Source organism: Montipora foliosa, chromosome 3 (genome assembly GCF_036669935.1).
Source record: "Montipora foliosa isolate CH-2021 chromosome 3, ASM3666993v2, whole genome shotgun sequence".
In the NCBI taxonomy this organism is placed as follows: domain Eukaryota; kingdom Metazoa; phylum Cnidaria; class Anthozoa; order Scleractinia; family Acroporidae; genus Montipora; species Montipora foliosa.
The window spans coordinates 24,771,548-24,794,047 of NC_090871.1; the positions used below are offsets into that span (position 1 = coordinate 24,771,548).

The 22,500-nt window shown below is 40.6% G+C and overlaps 3 protein-coding genes and 1 long non-coding RNA gene across 6 annotated transcripts in view; 2 read left to right on the forward strand and 2 right to left on the reverse strand.

The window, feature by feature from the left end:
• Nucleotides 1-1,035: 1,035 nt before the first annotated feature.
• LOC137997135 (all trans-polyprenyl-diphosphate synthase PDSS2-like) lies at nt 1,036-16,952 on the reverse strand. Its single transcript, XM_068842940.1, has 6 exons — nt 16,444-16,952; nt 12,224-12,564; nt 5,606-9,996; nt 3,744-3,833; nt 2,724-2,807; nt 1,036-1,917 (listed from the first exon to the last, which is right to left on the reverse strand). Exons 1-3 carry the CDS (start codon nt 16,943-16,945, stop codon nt 9,628-9,630), a joined length of 1,212 nt encoding a protein of 403 aa, XP_068699041.1. The 5' UTR covers nt 16,946-16,952; the 3' UTR covers nt 1,036-1,917; nt 2,724-2,807; nt 3,744-3,833; nt 5,606-9,627.
• On the forward strand, nt 7,860-11,024 carry LOC137997136 (uncharacterized). The gene is made up of 3 exons (XR_011122417.1): nt 7,860-7,977; nt 9,828-9,948; nt 10,065-11,024. It is a non-coding gene; the product is annotated as an uncharacterized lncRNA (long non-coding RNA).
• A 2,652-nt stretch (nt 16,953-19,604) lies between the features above and the next one.
• On the forward strand, nt 19,605-22,342 carry LOC137997134 (uncharacterized). Its single transcript, XM_068842939.1, has one exon. It carries the CDS (start codon nt 20,138-20,140, stop codon nt 21,488-21,490), a length of 1,353 nt encoding a protein of 450 aa, XP_068699040.1. The 5' UTR covers nt 19,605-20,137; the 3' UTR covers nt 21,491-22,342.
• A 33-nt stretch (nt 22,343-22,375) lies between these two features.
• The window catches only part of LOC137997133 (uncharacterized), a 12,443-nt gene continuing 12,318 nt past the window's right edge, over nt 22,376-22,500 (reverse strand). For all 3 annotated transcript variants that reach the window (XM_068842937.1, XM_068842938.1, XM_068842935.1), the window contains one exon: nt 22,376-22,500. This exon is cut by the window's right edge and continues 1,210 nt beyond it. In XM_068842937.1, the coding sequence (XP_068699038.1) occupies nt 22,391-22,500 (110 nt within the window). In that variant the 3' untranslated portion in view covers nt 22,376-22,390.

The window sequence follows — 22,500 nt, forward strand, 5'->3', positions numbered from 1 at the left end:
AAGGAGCCTAAGATCTACGACGACGATGTCGACGAAAACGCAACAAACCAGTGATGTCATTGGTTAAGAAAGCTTAAATAATCGTGCTGCACGGATTTTAGCTCATATTTTTGCGGTTCTCTGAAAAACGACGTGAAATCACCAAATTTCAGGTTTTGACGACAACGTGAGCTTGCAACAGAGAATCATTCAATCTCTATTTTCAGTCAGAAACTGCTCGTACCAATTTACTTTTAGGATACTTCGTCCATATCGTACGAGGTGAACGAGACGGAATAAGCGCGAAAGACTTATACTAGAGCAAAGTTCTCTTTTGAGGTGACTATAATGAATGTGCGCGGTCAATGCAACTGTGAAAAAAATTCCTATAACAAGGCCAAGTCAAGTCCGGGAACCAAACGCGGGGTACAGTAAGGGAAGTCAAGTGCCCTTACCACTGACCATCTTGCTTCTAGTTGTTTCAGTTATTATTGCCGAGTGGCTAAGCCACTTCGTCTTATTTCTTGTGTCTGGATCCGGAAGAAAGGGTTCGCGCAGTTGTGTCTTAAGGACGGTGCCTCTTAATTCATAAGTATTTTTGCGCGGTATATGAATATGCTAGACAAGCAGATTTTAACAAGTATCATTGGAATCCAAAAAGAAAATTGGGGGTAACTGCGCATTTTTGAAAGATAATTAATCACCAATATTTGTAAATAGCTTTAAAATACAAAGCAATGTATGGTGATCTTAAGCTTAATTATCTCTGAAAAATGCATGGCTACTGTCAATTTTCTTTTTGGATACAAAGAGCACTTTGCTAAGTTCTGCTTTCTCCGCATACAATGTAGTTTCTAACCGCGCAAAAATATCCCTGTGTTAGTAGGCACCACCAATAGGAAACCCGAGTATCTCGAGATGCGCAGAAGGTATGCGCAATAGCAATAGTAGGCACCGTCCTTAAGGCAAATGAGTCGGAGACCAACGATACCAAGGTGATTTGATTGCGCGTGATATGCGTTTGAGTTATGAACCACAAAAAGAAAATTCAACATCTACCGTTTCAAAAACTGTACTTTATGTAAACAAAAATGTCTGAAATTTTAACCTCAAAACTTATGAGTTCCCAACTTTACACGGAAAGCGACACCTAATGGCACAGATTGATTAAGAAAATACCATAAAGGCAGTCTCTACCAAACCTTGAAATGTTAAATAAACGCTGACGAATTCTCAGGCAAACTGAGACAGCTAAAAAGCTGGTTCTCAAAAATAGATGTATCAACACTCGAATTCTTAGAACTCATTTCCACCCATGATTATCTTTGATTATTTTCTTGGGGCTATGACACTTACAGTACCTGTCGTGGTATAAAAATTACGTGAAAACACTCTAATTCTTACAACTGATTACTACGTAATTACTTCTCATAAAAGACCCACACATTCGCATCAATATATAAATGTCTAAAAATGTTTTCCAGTGAGTTGACACGCGCGAGCGACACTTGAAAGGAGACCTTCCCGCGGATCTCGTGCGTGGGTGCGTGCGTGCCCTGGCGCTCTTTGCTCGCAGGTGCTATGGTAGAAACTATTTTAACAACCTTTTAGTCTCTTAAAAGAAGTTTTCTTGTGACGAATCCAGTGACTCCCCTTACTGAGCTGTCCACATTTCGAGATACAAAGCCAGTAACTCCCCTCACAGAATAGTCAACGTATGACATTGTTCGAACCAAATAACCTCGTGGCGGCTCCTCTTCTTCTACGTTCTCTTGGATCATGCGCTGGTTTAAACTTGCTTGTATAGCGCTGTATATGCCGTCTGAGAATACCTTGAGGGCATCCGTCACCTTATCGTCCCGTGAATGCAAGCTGAATTCATTATCCTTGTACTTGACGTACAACTTCAATGGGGGCGCGTTCTTAATTTCGTAACACCTAAAAGGATAACTTGGAATTAGCTTAGAGGAAAAATTCACATTGTTTATGCAGCTTTTCGGTCGAAGCTAAGTTTTTAACTCCTAACTTAGTACTGTACCGCAAACGCATAACATTTCTAACAGCATATGATGAGGTCAAATGAATTTTATCACTGAGATGAACTACTCGACATGGTATCCACTGGCATTTTTAAAAAGAATTTGATGCTTCCAGGGTAACAGATTATTCATGAAATTGAAGATCACCGGAACGGTGGAGTTAGCCGATGCGAAGCAACTTAACGAAAGCACGATTGTTTCCTGTGAGCCACAACAAAAGAATTAGATCAGTAATCCTGAGGCATTCGTCACAAAAATTAGCCTTCTTGCGTTTGAACCCAAACTCTTTTTTATTTCTCTAAAACTAGCAATCGCATTATTTTTTAAGTTTCTCGTCTTTTTATGGAAATATAAATAGCGCCAAACCAGAGAAGTAAAACATGAAATGGGCCTGCAGTTGGTTCAAACTGTATATGTCATTGCAAAGCATGTGCAGTGAGAACTGTGTACTGAGACGAGACCGGCGCCGACGTACCGGCCGTCATTTGAGATAGGTTCTGGTAACAGTGTTGTTTAAAACTCGTTGTATTGTGCAATTTACTTTTGTTAGTTTACCTGCTTTCGCTATTTAATCCGGCCTTGCCATTTTCTACCCTAACGCCGATGCAACAGGCATAAAGACAACATGTAACACTTGATAACTTTACATCGATTTCCTTAGAGACCGACTTTCTTAATTTTAAAAAAACAGTCACAGACACCTACTTTGTGCAGTATATTCCATCTCCCTGTTCTCGATTGATATTGGCAAAACATTCACAGCATTTCTGTGTCTCCAGACTGTAACATCTATCAATAAAAACGATAAAACAAGAAGCCTCAAAATAAGTTCAAGATGGCTATATGGCGGTTTTTAAAACTTGCGCAACATTTTCATACGATTGGAAAAAGTAACTATGGATTTTCGTTCTTAGCGCCCGCTATATGAATTTGCTGAGCGCAATGATTGGTTAATCATTACAAACACTTCCGCTTTTCGAAAAATTCAAACTATTGACGATTAGTATCCCCCAACTAGTGGACTAATGCAAATCCTGCATTTTAATTGGCTACGCTACGCTAGAGGACTATTAGTAATAGTCCTCGAGTACCGAAAAGCGTGACGCTTTCTTTCGTTTTATTCCCAAATAAATATTTCCTCAACTTGCATTTGCTAACTTTATTATTGCTTTTTCTGTCCGACTAGTTGGGTGATACTAAAACAATTAGACCCTTCGCCCTCAAGGGCCACGGGTCAATAGCCCATGAGCCCGCAAGGGCTACTGGTCTAATTGTTAATTAGTCAAGTTATTAAGAGGAGTGGTCGCATTCCCATCTGCGTTTGATGAAAATGTGTCAGATTCATCCCCCCCCCCCACCCCCACGTTCCTCGACAACGTCTTCCCTTGAGGTGTCATATGCAGCGTCAGCGATGTGAAAGGAGTCCCTGGTGTTCAGAAGTGTTGACCGGGAGCCGTGAACAGTGTCCCCCAGAAACGCCGATTTTCACTACTACCAACAATTCGAAAAACTGAAGGCCTTTCTCGGCATTTTAGGAGATTTCTTCCTTATCCGACAATGGTTACAACGAGTAAAAAAAATTCCGCTCATCACAACCGCCCCAAGCGTAAAAAGAGACATGGGTCTGGCCCTTTGACGCTGTTCGACAAAGCCGAATTGACGGCAAAAAAAACGAAAGCGAACGCCGCTTTGTACTGACGTGCAACAAGAAAAATTCAAACTTACGGAAACTTGTGATAGTTGTTTATTCTTTCCTGACCTTCGTGTATCGCATTCTTGCAGTAATCACAAAATGGGAAGGCCCGTTGATAACACCTGCGGAAGAAAAATCGTCTAGTTCCTCAATATAACATACTGCAAGCCATGTTCAATACTCTGCGTTCTATACCCTTCTACCCAGTAGGGGTCAAATAAGAGACAGACATTCGAGAACGAAACATAATGTTCAAACAAGGCGATTTTACAACAAAACTGAAACAGTATACCAGTAAGCGATGGCACATTGGCTTTCATCAATTATTAAAGGCACTTAAAATTGAGAGGTCAAACTTTCTTTAGACTTCCGCTGTTTCGGATATGCAAATATTACACGATTTTTGAAGCGATTTTTGAAATACAACGTCAACATTCACCGGCCATGTAAATTGGTCGGCATATCAACTCTTTGCGCAGCCTCAAAGAAGCCCGAGGAAAAATATGCGGCTTTGAAAGAGAACCGTCGAGCCATGATTTGCATATGAATAAAAGATCAGAAGGAGAGGTCCTGTATCTGGTCATTGTCTGGAAATTCAAACGATTCCCGACAGCCGGGAAAGAACCAATTTCGGACCGAAACATCCATTTCAGATACCCTCACTTCAAAAGTAATAAAAAATAACTCTAAAGTATTTTTGCAGCACTTTTCAACCACTCATTGATAAATCCAGCGTTCACACACTGCATTACGAAGCATATGAAAAACTAAAGGCCTCAAGGGGTTAACACAATCATCGCCTCGTCACATGAAACCTCCAGGACGTGATGCAATGATGACCTTTATGGGATAAAAATCCTAACTATGGACTTCTAGGACTTTCCTTGAATCAAACTTGTCTTGCAAAGTTTTGTACACTATTTTGATACGTGATACACGATACACGTTTCTATTAGTTATTCAAAAGCCACTCTTGGTGTGTCGGTCTACCTTGTTTTCTCGTTTTTCAATTTTAATATCCTGTTGTAGTTTTAAAACGCTTGCATCGATAACTAAGATATTGACTCCTATTTTTGTTTTGAAATTTAAACCTCTACGGTACTTAAAAATAAATACTAATGCAAGACTGGCTGCACGGCTGTGAAGATATTTTTTTCTTTTTCAAATATTTCGTCTGGCGCAGTCTGACTTATTTTAGGGAGTTAAATTGTCATAGTTGCTAAATGTTACATAATAGTTTCATTTTCGGCAAATTAAAAAAACATGAAACTCTTCCCGTGTTTTCCCCTTGGAGCACTTGAACGGATTCAACTTGGTGGAGTGAAAAAACATGTAAAAACAGATGCCAGGGTAAAAGGGGAAGAGAAACCAGTGTCAACAGCATTCTCCCTCCAAAAACCTAATCATTGCATATCCAATCTATACATAAAATGCCTGCAAAGCTTCAAAATGAATTTCCGGCATGCACGAACTTCAAGGCAATACAAAATCTTTCGCGCAATTTGTTTCTAATCGTGTTGCGCCACAAGATTCATGAAAAATTTTCACCGTTAAGGTAGTAGTGACCATTTGTCGCAATTCTTTTCAGTGTTGACACAATCTTTGCAAGACAAATTCTTTAAGACTTCGGAAACAAAACAAATGCGATCACAACCAAGAGCAATTGCAGCACCTTTGGGATCTATTGCAAAAATTCAACAGTTTCCAAATCACTGTAATGGAATTAGGCTTGTTGAGTCATCTGCTAGCGTTCGATGTTACAGAGTCTAAGGTTCATCAATTTCATGCCGCGATAAATTGATACGCAATTGCTCTTTAGTAAGTTGTTTTTATCTTCACAAAACTCGAAGGATTTTTTTGTTGACATGAATATACATAAAAATGTCGTACTTACGCTCGGCAGTATGGTTTCCAGGTATCATTCCGCAGGACAACTTGACATGTGCGGCAGTAACCCATACTTGACGATCAGACGACTATGTACAGAGGCCAAATTACTGTTCGCTGTTTGATTGAATCTAATCGGAGTTGCGGTGTATTCAGTTATAAAGAGCCGCGCGTTGAAACCTGGGAAACAAGTTTGTTTCGCGTTGACCGTCAAAAATTTCACTGTTGATTACTTACGGGCAGCTGATTTTCTCCTTTGCAAGACAGAATTGGGGAAAATACTGTACGCAAGAGGGTAATAGATCGAATGACATTTTTTCTAAAGGATTAAAAACTTGTGACTTTATCAACACTGGTGGACTTTGCACCCAAAGTATGTCGTTACAGGCAGCTAGCACGACTACGTGACCTGCCGTGAAATTTTAGTGCGGAAGAACTCATTTAAAGCCGTTTAGGCAATTTCCTTTTTAAGCGGCACGTTCCTGGCGTTTTTACGATCAGAACTTTAAACTTCAGTCTGTAGTAATAACCAAAGGTTTGGCGGTGCGTGTATTATAATGTTATAGTTGCAGATTTTTGTCTGGTATCACTCAAGGTTACGAATAGGTCAATTTGGATACAGAAAAATTACATAAACTTGACCGGGAGCAATTATAGCCGAGAAACCTGCAAAGCTTGGAGAAATAAAAACGGCTAAAGATTATTTAGTCATTGCTCCTCCTCGATGTGAATTCTTTTCTTGGAGTATCTGAAGAATACCCGACTACTATTGTCTTCTTGTAGCGACATCGTTTGAAGAACGAGGCATAGTACTCAGTACCGCATATAACCATGCACCCTTGCATTCGAAAAGAAAATAAAGAGGAATTGATATAACGTAACGAACAACTTATTGTAGAATTAATAAGGCAGAAGAGTTGAACATAGTTGTAGAATGATGAACTGAATACTTTGGAACAAAACGAGCTGTGTTTTTAGATTTGTCACATTCAATGGAAGTAGTAAATACTCTGAGAACGTAAACTAATTACAGAGTTAGTGACACGGTCACCCGCATCACTGCACAATTTCATTTTATGTTGTCAACCGTTGTAATATCAAGGCTGGACACACGCAGTTTTCTTGAGCATGTTCGTTTGCGGATGACGTAAGGGTCAAAACTGTGGACTTGCCTCTTATTTTGACGTTGATGTAACACAAAACGGCTCTGATTTTGGAACGCAATTGACGGGTGCGTGACTACCAAACGTAACACCTTTCGCGCTTAGTAGGCGTTCGCGAAATTTTCTTTTACATCTCGATCGGGACGAAGCTAATATTTTTCATCCACATTAGCATTTTGCTACGGTTTTCAGTATCCACACTAAACCGCTCAACTGATTATAAAATTCTCAAAAGCCTTCAACGTCATTGTTTTTATTAATGTGTCTGTTTTTGTCCGAGCCATGCACACTAAGTAGAGTGTTTTCAAAGGTCTCCACTTTTGAAACCGCTTCCAAAATTCTTCGTTTCTTCTGCAATTAGGGCGCTGTAGTGTGGATGATAAGCCAAACCTGGTCTAACCGTTTCAAAGGAAAACCGGCACATCCAGTCTACATGTGCGGATGGAGCCTGCGTGTGTGTGATATCCCCTTTGTCTACGAAGGCTTTCAGAACAATGGGAGTAACGTCGCAGAATGTTCTCGCGGCATTGAACGTGTAATTGTCGCACCGAAAGGAGAACCGAAAGCCGCATCGGATACCAAATCCGCTGATTGTATTTTTGCCGAAGATGAAAGCCAAATGCTAACAATGGGAAAGTCGCAAAACGCAACAGATATTTATAAGACCGATCTAACAAGAGCAAAACTTCAAAAGCGGAAAATGCCCTAGCTCTCATTACTTACTGGACGTCGATATATTACATGTCATTATTTAAACATAAACTAATGCTTAAAAGATTTTAAATTTCAGGGTACATTTAAGGCGCTGATGTACTGTGCATTTTTTCGTCCAACTTGTCATTGCATCGCCATTTCCACAAACGTTCTCACATTACAAAACAAGTTGTTTTATGGGTGTTACACTGAGCAACGTTTCATGCAACTTGTCCTGTTTCGATGATCACATGAGGTTAAAGGAACATTGTCATTGGCTAGTGCCGCAAACCGTTCAGTGGGACACAAGTTGCAGGACAGATGTTAACACTGCCCTATGCTTAAAAAATTCGTTGCAACTGTTGCGGAAAGTAGAACTCAATGCTACTGGTCTGGCTGTTGCGAGGTATGTTACATTGGGCAATTGTCTCGCCAATGGCGTTGCTAGACAAGGTGCACGGCACAGTGAAACGGCGCCTTTGGAAGTCTTGGCTTGCTTTCCTTACACCGCATTGATGATACGGTAAGGTTAATTCCAACTAAAAGACCTTTAGAATTGATCCAAGGTCTAAGAAACCAGATCCTCTTAGAACGAAACATGTTATTTGAATATTTAGGAGTCTTAAATTACATTTTGTGATGGAAAAAATAGTCAATGACCCTAAGTCGTGAAATCTCAGACAGCCGGGGATTTCACTGTTTCGAGACCGTCCCGGATAAACACTGGAAACCGAAGGCTTTCCCGATCGTTTGCAATAATCGCAGACGTATAGGGAAAATCGGAAATGTTTCAATTTTCCTGCGATCGTCTGGCAAATCATTTCAGCCATACACTGTATCAAAACTCCAAAATGTACTGTTGACGAATTCGGCGACAGTTCTTCGCGAAAACTGCAATAGAAAGACTACCCACTAACATTGTTGGAAAATTATAAGATTATAGAAAACGAAGCGCGCGCGGGCGCGTAAGCCACACACGCAATACTCGGGATTAGGTCAGGCTGCTACGGGCAAAGATGAAACCCACGCAATTGACGGGTTTAGACGCCGACGGGTCGTCGGCGTCTAAACCGGCTCCCCCACCAGTACATACTGGTGAGTTGGGTGGCATGTCACCCTACAGAATTAAAAACAAGACCTGACAACGGCCAACATGCACCCAACGGCGGACCAGTATAACGATATAATGGCGGTAGAGGGATGCAACAGAGTCTGGATCCCCCCCGGTGTTCGACGAAGCTCTTCCTTGCCACTGGATCTCGGATTCCGTGTGTCAGCTGTTTGTGCACCAGCTTTCCCATGTTAAACGATTTCACGCACAAGGCGTCTACCAAAGCTAAGTCTTTATTTACCAAGTTCTGCGGCGATCGGCGACAGGCGACAGGGACGGTACGTTATGCCGGCAGAGTTAAATTCAGTCGTTTCTCTCACGGAATAAAATGGCGATTTACCTCAACTTTTTTTTCATAAATGGCGGCCAAATAAGACTCCTTTGTTTTCATGCTCATAGGCCAAATTTTAAAAGAGAATATATAAACGAAACTGAATGTCGATTTAAAGGGCCACCGACAACCAGTGTCCTTTGCGCGCCTTTGTTGTTGTTATTATCCGGGCAATCGAATCGGCCGGTTCGCTTCAGAAACATCCCGTGAAGAAGAACTTCTGCGAATTCGCTGTTTGATTTGTTTTTTAATCCAAACGCCTTCCTCCTTTCGTTCCATAATCTTAAGGTTGAAGTAGTGAGCCACATAACATGGCGCTTTTCCTTCCTCGGCGGACGATCTTTCTTCACAGTTTTCATTTCGCTTTTAACACGAACACAACACCCAAATAACGCCAAAAATACAATATTTAAACATTAAGGAAAATATTAACAAAGTTTGAAGCTACTGGGCATCCAAAACACGACGATGTGAGGCGATGGAATTTGACTTTTCAAGAAATACTAGTTTCTGTATTACAGAAAATGGCGCCGATAGCTTGCACGCCCGCAAAGACTTGTGGTTGTCGGTGGCCCTTTAACACAAATACAGAAGAATAAATCGGCCGCGAATCATGAACTTTGTGCTTGGTAGACCCATTATCACTTTCTGCAAGCGAGCGAGAATGACCGACCACACCCACCACACTCGCTCACGCGTTGCTTTTTAGAGGCATCTCGCGAATTTTTTTTTTACTCCTGAATTGTGCAAGAGTTAGCAATATTCATCAAAGCGTGCTTAGCTTCAGAGTCTGGAAACAGACTCAGTGACTGCAGAGCTCTGTTTGAATAGGATAGACACAACTCCTTTAACCGAAAGATTGCATCTCCGTTCATAATCACATCTGCCAACTTGAGATGGAGACTTTCCAGCTTTTCCTTCTCTTTTTCAGAGAAGATCTGATTAAGGAGTCCTTCTGCTTCGGTTTGCCCACCTGAGAGAATGACAGGAGCACTGTGCGGAACCACAGGACACCTTTGTTCCCGAAGAATCTGATAATCTTCCTTCAACTGGTGGGCAAAAGCAAGGTTTTTACCAAATTCAAAAGCCTCTCTCTGAAGCTAAAAGTGAAAATCAACAGGAATTTATTCAAGAATCCATCGATCCCTCTTTTTTTTTCGTGTTCCAGGGAAGAAAGAGAAGCGGAGGAAAACAAGTTGACAAATTTCTAATATCACAAAGGAAACACGTGAAATGTCACTTAAAATGTCCTTCCATTCTGCCTTAACTACCCCAAGTGGAAACAAGAAACGACAAGAAAAGGAAAACTATTTAAAAAGAGGAAAGCACCTTGCGTAAAGGATTGAAAAGTTTTTGCAATGCTCAATTTGGAACACCCTTAGACGACATCCAGGACGACTTAATGCTTTGTTAGTCTTTTACTGTTACCATGTACGTCTAATCCGAAGGAACAGTTTCGAAGATCTAGGAATTTTAAGAAGGGGAATTCAAACATACAGTCTCCATTTCAAGTTACATGTATAAATACTATAAAGTGCTTGCACACGGCCAAATACTTCAATGATGGGATTGGAGACTGATAATAAACCTCAATTACAAAAATTGTCAACTCTGACTGGCTTAAGGAGCTTACAAAAGCTCACGTCTGCTAACTCAGGTTTCACATTAGAATGCTTCAACAGTCAAAGAGGGGGGGGGGAGGGCATTTTATGTAACTAAGGGGAGGCATTTGACAGTCCTTTTGGATCACAGAGGGGAACCAAGCATAACAGAAAATTCAACAAACATAAAAGAGAAAAAAGCACTTGTCATTAGAACTTGACAAAAAAAACCTTGCCCAGTTTACCAGAAAATTTCACAAGAAGGTAATGTCAACCCCCATACATGAATGATTAAGAAATGTACACGTATCTTTTTTTGTCAATGGTGATTTAGAGATGCCTGAAACAACCCAAGTGGTCCTTTGCAGGAGTCGAAACTGCAACCTACTAATTACTAATTCAGATGCTCTGTCACTGAGCTGTCACTAGGAGATTGGTGGGTGCTATACCATTTAACTACAGTTGTAATATTAGTGCCAAAAGGGTTGAGATACTTTCCCCTTTCAAGGAATCTCAGACAAATCCCTCCCCCCAAATCTCTCCCACTTACCCCCCCCCCCCCCCCCACCCAACAATGCTGTCTTGTTATGGCCAACACTTCCTTTTTCCCTTGCCAACATTGAAGGGGGTGGGGCGCAAGTGGAAAATGTAACGTTAAGGTGGTTTTTTCCTAATTGCGGTCTCCCCAGTTCAGTGTCTCAACGTACTTTTGTTGCTTATTGTAGGTTCATGTTTATTGTCCTGCTTTACTGCTAGCACTGAGATTGTCTGAACAAGGCATTTTTGCAATTCTTATAGAAAAGGACATCATGACATGTTAGCTTCGGTAAATGAATGAAGAACTAGTAAGTAGAAGGTCACAGATCCGACTCCTGCAAAGGAGCTCTCAGATTTTACTCCGAGCATCCCCAAATCACCATCAACAAAAAGATACACATGTCTTTTCACTGTCATAGAAAAAATATGCAAAACCAAGAAAATTTAACAGCTCACTGTCTCAAAAGTACAACGAACGCACATACAAAACTGTATAAAGTCGCAGGCAAACTATACATGGTGGATCACTTACAAGCAAGCTAGGGTAGCCCTAAGATCCTGGTGCACAGCAAGAGGTGCCTCAGAACCACAGTAACTCAATCCATATTAGAAAGGCATAACGAAAGGGACAATGTGTGAGTGATGGGTAAACCACTTGCTAGCATAATACAATACACTACCATACAATACAGGCCATACTTAATTGACCGTTCCCCAAAGGGGCTTTTCAGGGTCAATGAAACATACTGTAATGAAATGATGCAACAGAATAACAACAACAACAACAACAACTGTTAAGAATCCCAACTGGCTGAAGGCAAACCAGTTGACTATTTACAAGTGCACCTGAGAAGTTGAACCAGGGACTACCAGGATCAAATTTAACGAGTGGTCAGAGCAGGGCTTGAACCCGGCATCTCTGGATCTCAAGGCAAGCGCCCTAACCACCAGGACACACTGCCTCCTGTACAGCTGATTTATGTACCTGACACTAGTATTAACCTCCACCTCCAACTGAACCTTAGGCACATCAGTGACAGACTTTGAAAATTCAACGGAAACTAATATTTAATCAATCTACCCCTGACAAATAATGAAATAACTAGGTGGAAATTTAGAGTGCATTTAACCTTACTTCCCACAACTACCTGTAAATTTAAAGAAGTGAACACTGGTATGCAGTCCTTACCTCTTCCGAGTGTGAAATAATTTTCAGTGCTGCTTTACAGCTGTTTGCCATTAAGCTTCCTTTACATTTGAAGATCATCTCATTCCAAAAATCCAAGTCCAAGCATTTAGCATTACATGTCATCTTCAAAAATTCTCCTTCCATAAGATGGCCAATCACCTCTGAAATCATACATACTACCTCAGTATCCCGAAGCTCTGCCAATCCTGTACAAGCGTTGGCAAGAAGAAAGTCACCGCTTAAAACTGCCATCCGGTTTCCAAATTCCATATCATCCTGGTAAGACTTGCTGCATTCTGAGACACTGGACATGTTAACAATACCTGTGTGCACCAAGTTGGCTACAAAACAACAGTCAATGAGCATGGTGTCAGATAAATCTATGTAGTAGAAGTAGTAGTACATGAAGTAGTAGTACTTTATTTAGTAGTAGTACTTTATTTAATGTGGCACTACACTTAGCTAAAAGCTACTTTCCAGGAAATCAAAATCAATTAAAAAATACATACATGTATATACAGTGTATATATTCTGTATATACAAAATAAAAGTAAGTGAAGTGAAGTGGAAGTGAAGTGAAGCGATTAGTCTCTCCCCTCGGGGTTTTTCAGGACTAATTTACAATGTTTTTCGGAGGACTTTAGCCAGACTGCTTATTACACAGTTTACAATTTATTTTAAGGAAGTCGAAGATGCCCCCGTCCAGATGAGGTCAGACCACAACACCGGGGACTAAGTCTCCTACTCTTATCGAATACTGAGTGGGTTCTTTAACGTCCCATACTATTTAATTTCGAACAAGGGTTATGAGACGGGACCTCCGGTTTACAGTCCTTATCCGAGAAGACTTGAAAGCCTAACCATTTGCAGATGTAATTACAAAGGCAGCACATTCTCCTCAGTTATTTAAAGACCCCGAGTATTGGTCCGGCTGGAGTCGAACTCACGACCTCCCGCATGACAGCCCGATGCTCAGCCACCTGAGCCACCGGTGCGATGTCATAAGATACAATCTATGTTAGAGAATATGTACAGTATACATGAAGTAAAAATATTGTGTATACAAACAGTATGTCACAAATTTAAAAAAAATTATATATAATTAAAAACAAGAAATCCAAAACTAAAACTTTTTAAAATTTTAGGCAACGAATATCTTGAAGAAATCGTCTTGTGTCAGCCTTGGCACATAATGCATTTGGTAGCGTGTTCCATTTCTTTGCAGCAAAATAACAAAATGACTTAAGACCATGCTTGGTACTGTTTACCTTTGCTAAGGAGAGCATCTTAGTGCCTCTTAAATTGTAATCAGTCTTCCTCAGTTTAACTAAGTCAGCAACAACTCTGGGTGCTTTATCTTGAAAGCAGTTATTAACCGTTAACAACAATGTCTTGAATACGACAACCCTTTAATGTCGTATTCAAGCCGATACAACCTAGGAAGTTCTCGTATGAAATACCCTTATCTTTATAATTATACATGTCTAAGTGCACGCTGATTTACTCTTTCCATTTTCTTAGTATTCCTTTCTCCACAATGGTGCCATATCTGGTTACAAAAATCAAAGTGAGGTAAAATACATGGCGATAAAGTGCTTCCCTGGTTTTTAGAGGCAGTATATTTTTAAGCCTATTTAAAGCATTAACCTGACCCACCACCTTTCCACAGATTGATGCAACATGAGTATCAAATTTCAGCTTATGTTACACCTAATAGTTCAATTTCACTGGAAATGGGTATGGTCCTAACACTAAAGCCTGATATTAACTTGTCGGGATTGGCTACCATCCCATTCTGTCGAAACCATTGTGTAGTGTTGGCTTAGTCTCGTTTATACCTTCTTCCATTGCTCAGGGGACCATGGTGTGATAAATAGAGTTTAGTGTCGTCTGCATAACTTAGCAGCTTCAAGTACCGTTTTGACAACACAATGGTTAGTCAACTGAAAACTAAATGCACCAGTTGGCTGCTCCCTCGTTTACCATAGGAATTCTCTTTAAATGAGTCTGGTCACTGAAAGTGCTGTGATCATGAATAATTAAATCTTTCGTGATGTTTGCAAAATACTCATTAACCCATTGACGTCCAAATCGGCCGAAACCAGCTAGACTTAGTATTTTACTCTGACTAACGCCAGACAATTTTACTCGTCAATAGGGAACCCCTGGGAGTCAATGGGTTAAGGTTTCCACTACTTGACTCTGGTCATTGATGATTCTCTTATTCTCTTATTCTCTTTGAGAACAATAAAGTGTTCCAACCTGCACTTTCTGGTATGCATAATAAAGGCTAATCTGATTTCCAGAAAACCCTTGGGTTTCCAGCATGTGAAGTGCATAACTGATCAAAATTATGTATAATGGATTTAGAGCACAGAGCAACCACACGGTTTTTTTTGACATCTGTACAGTGTAGGCCTGATCTGCTGATCTAGTTTTATTTAAATTAAGGTTTAAGAGTATTTCTCTTCCACATAGCTTTTCTTGTCTCTGTTGTAATAAATTATGATTTTCTAGGGATATCCCTGAAGCATTTAGATTTCATCTGAGCTTGAATGGTTATCCAAAACAATTCAGCAAACATTTTTTCCCACGCCCAACAAATATCGCTGACATCTTCAAAAATGTAGGCAGCATTGAAAGGAATGCACTCGAGGTCATTGTTGAAAGCCTGTTCATCAAAATTGCTAAAACACCTTCACCTCATGAAAGTAGTTTTCAGCTGCATCACCTTTCTATTTAAACTGTATAGACTAATTTATGATCACTGAGACCAGTCTCCAGAGACCCTAATTGTAATTCAAATGAAGGTACACTGTACGTTCGTTCATGCTATAATGTCCAAACAAGACTCTTTGGTGAGAGAGAGAGTCTGGTTGGCTATGTAAATAAGATTTGAGGTTCATAGATGTCACAGACATCAAGCCACGTTCTTCCTTCTTTTCCATTATCTTATCTCCTTCCATTATCATTACCATTATCTCCACCCATATGTCCCAGCTTTGGCAAAGTCCTTTTGGCTTGTGGCTGTTTCTGCTTAGGTGGCCTGACATACACCATAAGCCTTTTTAGAGACATAACACCAAGCTGGCCAGTTCTGCTGGAAAGAACCACTCACTGAGCACAGCCACAACACTGTGAACTTCATTCCCTACTCTTCTACAATAGTGTGTGGGTTCTTTAATGTCCCACAGAGAACTTGTGAGACAGGGCGTACAGTTTAAAGTCCTTATCAGAGAAAACTTGGAAGTCTAACCATTTGCAGGTGTAATATTACAAAGGCAGCACTTTCTCCGCGCTTATTTTAAGACCCTGAGTGTTGGTCCAACCGAAGTCGAACCCATGACTTGCCCAGGCGCGTAGCGTCCTATACGCAATTACGCACGTGCGTACTTGAAGTGACCAGGAAATTTTGAAATTTTAAGCAATTGTTTCTATTATTAACATTTTACTTGTACGCAACCAAGATTTCCTTATGAAAACACCACTTTGATTAAATTCTAAAAACAAAAGCTATATCATGTTCTCACTTAGTTTTGCATTGACTTTTTTACACTAAACAATGCAGTGTTGTTTGGTCAGCGTGCAACAAAAAGGCGAAGTTGCAAAGGAGCGACGTTCCGAGAATGTTGTTGACAATACCAGTCACGCTAGCGCAACCAAAACAATGTTTTGTTTGCACCAAGTTTGCTCAAAATAAGGGCAAGACGCTTTGTTCTTTGCTTGTATTAACAAAACTATTTCGAACAAGAAATAAAGAACGCAGTATTTTTCGCTTAGTTTACTTAGGTTTTTAGATCATATGTACTTGTGCATACTTGAAAACATGACCACGCTACGCGCCTGTTGCCGCATGACAGCCCGGTGCTAAACCAACTGAGCCACCCGTGCACAGTATGTTGGCACTTGAAATGTTCCAGTTCAATTGCTACCATTTGAAGTGGAACTAGGGATCTTTTGAACAGTTGAAAATTAAATCGTTACAACAAAATTAATTCTCTCAAGACTAATAATTGCGCCAATATATTTTTTTTAAAAATGGGAAAATTGTCCCAAGAAATTTTTCAGGGATTATTAAAGCTTCGTATCTCAAAAGATTAACTTTCCGACCATGATTGAAACACAAACTGCTTGTACATGTACATGTACGTACTTAGAAACCTCGTGTTTCGATCGAATGTTTAAAAGAAGTTAATGTCACGCACTTTGTTTTTCTTTACCTGTGTAAATGGTCTCCGTGATGTCTGCCAGCTGCCTCTGACTCGAATAAATATCAGCCACTAATTCCTGGTCCATGATGCAGTCATCCTTTAAACAGGGTCTCGAAGCCTTGGAAATGAGTAATACCAACAGACCTCGCGTTTGCAATGTGTGATTTTCATCCGAAATAAAACCGCGCGCTGTCCTCAGCAATGGATGCTTGCTCATGGCGAACCTCTTCATATACATGGCGACGTTTGAGATTTCATCACTCAAAAGATAGCGTAAATTCAAGAATGATGTTGGATAACCCACTAATTTCTCAGCATCAGACAAGGCTTGAGTCAAATCATCTTGTCGAGAACTGGACCAAATACTTCTCTGGACTTGTAACGACGGTCTAAGAAGAACCACAGGCTGCAGAACTCCCAGATACAAATACGAGTTGTGACGACTTCCCAATACAGAAACTGAAGAAACAGACCTTTTTCCCACAGTAAAGACATTTCGAAAACCAGCCATTTTGAAACATAGGCAACCGCGCCATGCCATAAAGCGCGTTCATTTAAAAAGTCCTGGAAATTATTCCGTTGTTTCTGCCCCCCAGTCTCCCCCCAGTACGTCATACATCGTCACAAATGAATTGGTTCCAATAGCGATCAGCGATCCAATCAACCAACGAGTTCACAGGGTCGGCCAGGAGGGGTAGTGGCATACAAGTATACCCAAAAAAAATTCGCCAAAATACCCAAAATTAATGGAAGCATTGTATACTGTATACCTGAAATTCAAAGAAAGTGATATACGGAATACCCGTACTTAAGCTGCAATATACCGTATACCCGATTTAAAAAGCCCCTGTATACCGTATACCCAAAAACCCTGGCCGACCCTTTAGTTCAAGAGCTTTTGATTTGTACTTTTGCACGTAATTGTATGAAGACAGAAATCAACTTTTCGAATTTAGGTTGTCATTTTAAAGTGCCCCTTTGATAAAAACAAATCACTTCCTTTTTTTTCTTCAGATTTTAAAAGTGTGTTTGCTGAACACCTGACTGCCAACATTTTGAGCTTTGATTTCCATCCAGAGGCCGTTAATTTTGAGTGTAAGTTTTGGATTTCACCATCCGCCATTACTCACGTTCAAAACTGACCGATTGGACCTCAGAGGGTTGGATCTAAGGAAAAGTGACGTCACAGTTAAAATTTCAGCGTGTGAATACTTAACAATTATTCGCCGAAGGCGAAGTGATTATCGGTGAATATTCACCGAGACGAAGTCAAGGTGAATATTCACCGACCGATAATCACTGAGCCTGAGGCGAATAACTGTTTTAGTATAAATACATAGGTGATTATTTCAAAACAGAGGAAAAAAAACATTTCAACGCGAAATCATCTTCAATTACAGTGGCAAAACGACTACTGGCAGCCATTTTGTCCGTCAAGGTGATTATCGGCTGATAATCCGAGATAGCGAACCAATGAGAGCGCGCCATTTTGTATAATCACCTGTGTGTTTATACTAAAGCTTGTTATATATGCAAAACAGGAGTTAATTAAAGCCCAAATTGAAAACTCCCGTGCTGCATGTTAATTCTGCGGCGTACCCTTGGTTTTCATCCACGCTATGAGACGGCCATATTGGTGTACAAAACAATAGAAAATTGTTCCACAAGTTTTTGCATAATAATAGAGTCAAATTCCCAAAAGACATTTTACAGCATTGTTCCGCCGTGACGTCAGATGAAAACCCCCAACACACACATTGCATTCTTAAACTAGTGAGTATTTGATGTCATTTTCTCCTCGATCCATCTCTCTCAAGATCTTAAAGTTAGTAATGGCGGACCATAGACTCTTTGCGTAAATGACATTGTTATATACCTAAACTTTCGCTCAACAAAACGAGCACTGTGATTGGTTGATTCCTTGTCACGTGGCCCTGATAAAATTCAAATGTATCCCGACCATAATACAATTCCGCAGTTGTTGCCAGCTCCGGATGTTTTGCTGCGATTGTTGCAGGAGAAGTCTAAATATATAACAAAGCACTTAATTAATAACAATAAAAGCAAGGTGACACACGCTAACACCAACCCGGTGTGGCCAACACATCACGCATGCTCACAACCATTTCACCCGGTCAATTAGCAGCCCTGGTCCCTTGGGAAACTAGTTAGTTTTGCTTTCCCTCGAGTCCTGATGTTTCCCTCGACGATGAGGACTCTCGGGAAAACAAAACTAACTGTTTCCCTCGGGACCATACATAAGTGTATAATGTACATCCTAAGCCTCACATTCATGAGAAAAATCTTTTGTTTTGAAACTTAAGTACGAGAATAAGGATGTACAAAGTATTGTTATCAAATTTAGGCGCCATTTATGCAAAGGTCTATTAAATAGGAAAATTGGATTTAAAATAAACAGATGTCTTTTTGAAATCAAGGCTTAAAACTTTGGTCGCTTGATGTTTAGTTAACAAAGTTTTGAAATCCAAAGAAAAATAAGAATTGCTTTTTTGGTCACAGGGGCACTTTAACATCCATCAAGTCGGCCTTCTTTGATCGATGCAACATCACAATCTGCCAGAGTGCTGACATAATTCCTCGGCGCGGCGGGCCCGCGATCAGCTGCCCAGTAGACAGGTGCGTAGGATGTAGGTTTCACGTTTTGAGATAGCCAGTGTAAAAAGGTTTAAATTGTTTTTTAACCCAAGAAGCAAGCCTCTCAAATCTCACGGGAATAAAATTGCCACAGAATGACTACCATGCTAGCCTAAGGATATTTTTACATTTCCTTAATTCATTTTTCTTACTAGTTCAATAATTAATTTTATTTCTAGTTTATGATTGTACATAATTCCTACTTGTCTATGTATTTATGATTTTATCTGTGTAATTCTTACTTATGATAACTTGACGTAACCCTTCCGCGGGGGAAGTCAGAACTTGTAGTCTTTTGTATTGCTTAACCACTAAAGAAAGTGTTGCGGTCTGAGATTTGACAGCAAGTATTTGCTTAAGTGACAGCAACTTCATTATGTTAATCTATAAACGAAAAGTCAATTCAATCTAGTTTATGTCAAATACCGGCTTAAGGATCAATGCATAATACACTGAGCAATCTATCCTAAATGACATGTGACGGAACTTGGCTTCACTTGCAATTACGTGAACTTTCAGTGGCGTGACACCTGTGGAGAGGTTTGCATGATAAGTGGATATATAGTCGCGTTTTAATTGATGCTTCACGCCAAATCATTAATCAAAAATTTCACATGCTTGTGCTCTTCAACAAAGCCCCTGTTTTACTTACACGTCTCAACTTTGTTAATCAGTTCAACTAAAGCCCAGCCCTCGATTTTCGGTTAAGGAAAAGATAAAACATTAATATTTTCCACGTTTCGACGATAAAACCAGTGACGCTCGAACTGATAGCGCTAAACAAGCTCAAGGACTCGGCGATCGAAATATACATACTGACGAGAACCTGAAATTGTGTACGGAAGAACAATCAGTCTTGACCAACGAGTTGGTGTTTGGTAGACTGGAGGAAGAGGAGACTCGACGTTTTAAAGACAAAAATCGAAAGACGAGTGAATTTCTACCGTTATTCAAGTGTCAGTCTTCATTTACCCCAGTTACAAGATCAAGAAGCATAAGTGTCGATGAAGTCAAAGCACAGCGGGACGACAGCACCCGCGGTCACTTAATGCAAGCCTGGGCTACAGGAAAAGAAACTTCAGACATCGAATCGGAAAATGACAGGGCTATGTGTGACAATGCTATTTCCACACTGACAGCGACCAATCACAACATATACGATGCTGAAAGTGAGCTAGAGACTTTCGTACATATAGTCAAGCCTGAGGTAAACGACGGCAAGGCATTACACACGTCCTCGGTGAGGTCAACAAATCTAACGGAATCAAAATATAACCAAGAGCTGAGCAGGAATCGAAAATTCTCTTCGAAAGGAGAACACTTGGTGGAGGATGGTCGATTTTTGGAGCAACACAATTACACAGAAAAATTGCATCTTTCAGCTTCGGTGCACTCTGAGTTGACAAGGAAAAGAAGCCTTTCAGATGGCGATGAAGTTAAAGATGGCGCAAATGCTGTCATCTTGTCAGCCGACCGCAGGGAGAAACTTGAGCGTTTAAAACGACAAATTTATGACACAAATTTGAAGAGGAAAAATACACTGACTAGACCTCTACGAGGAAGTAAGTCAGAGGTACAATGTAGCACGCAAAGCCAAACAAGCGAAGGGGAAAAATTATTTCCCGCTTTGACAGAAAAATCACTGATGTGTCATTCAAGAGGTCACGAGATGATAACTTCGGCTTTTGATTCGCATCAAACTACTTCTCTCGTAACCAATAATTCGAACCTATCTAGATCAAGTTCCGATGATGAAAGGGGACACCTGGATGCAGCTGCCAGATTAGAAAGGGCTAGGATTGACGAAGGTCACACTTCCGTGAGCAGTAAATTATCGAGCGAGACACGACTCAAGCCATCTTCATTAGCATCTTTAGATGAAAGCCAGAGAGAAGGAATAGAAATGAATTCATTACACTTAGCAACTCCACCGACGCGAGAACGACGCCACTCATTCGAACCCATCATCCTCAACAGCGAGCGATGCCGTGCAGTATCCGAACCTGGTGACGTAGGCAGGCGAAAGTGGTCGACTTTTCAGGAACTTCAAAGTCGTACCAGAACGGAAAGCAACGTGCTAAAGGCCAAGGTCCAGTCGTTTGTAGATAAACCACTACCCACCATTCCTTCGTCATTAAGGGTGAAAAAGAAAAACGACACAACCACAAAAATAAGACATTTGAAAACGGGGACCAACGCAAATATGGTTCAAGAACCACGAGAAAGAATACAAGGCGTTATTAATATGCACACTTGTGGTAACTTAAAAGTATTCCACTCAGACCAATCATGGGTGTACCCAGACAAATCTCGAAACAAGCATCGTTACATAAGGGGGCCTGCAACACCCGTCCCGCCTGTAGATTTCGTATTTAGCACGAGTCATCAAGAAAATCCATAGTCAGTAATAATGTTATGTAGGATCATTTCTCTGTATGATCACCCCGCACGAGGTGATCCTAAGACTGGCCCGCTGGAAATATACCACCTAATGGATGATTCAACTGGTTTTAAGAATGCTTCTCCGCTGCCGTGTAGCCTTTGGAAAAAACCGTGGCCTAAAGCACAAATCGTTAAATGGAAATGAAAAAAGCGCGTTCGACATCCGTACTAGCATGTTACGTTCGAGGGGCTTATGTTCCTTTATTACTCGAGCACGAGGGCCATACTTTCTATTACGACAGGCGTTTTTGCAACTTGAATTGAAAAAAGAAAAAAAGATAGCCAATGAGAAGCGGGGTTCTTGTTTCAGGCCCTGTTTACAAGCAGATAGGGTTACCCTAGTGCTAGGGTTACCCAAAAACAGGCGAGTCAAAGATAGCCGGGGTTTACAAGCAAAATTTCACAGGTAGGGTTACCCTACCACCCGGGACAACAAGCGCCAGAATCGCAAACACGATGGAAACCCCTAAAAAGTTGTCCCTAGTAGAGCGTTTACGAGGCAGCTAGGGTCTCCCTAGAGCTAGGGTAACCCTAGCACTCAGATAGGGTTACCCTAGCGCGTCGATGAAAAAAAGAAGAAATGTGTGAGTGCTAGGGTTACCCTACTTGTTTGTAAACCGGGCCTAAACTAGGCGACTCTTTCGCATTTTGTTAGGATGAGAGAAAGAGGAGCACATTTTTCTTTTTTTTTTACATTACAAAATACTGCGACATCCAAATATTCAAAACAATGTGATTTTAAGCGAACATAAGCGACTGAGGAAATATTCGACTAGCCTACTGCGGAGTTTTAAGACCAGACGTGTCGTCGAATTTACGATACAAAGAAGACAAAAAACAGTAATCTGGTTACGTCCATTTATTTCATCCACGATGCGACAAAATTAACAACACCTTCATTTAAGTAACAACTTATGCATCGCACATAAAAATCATTTTTTGCTGCTTCTCCTAGTTCGAAAAGAAAAC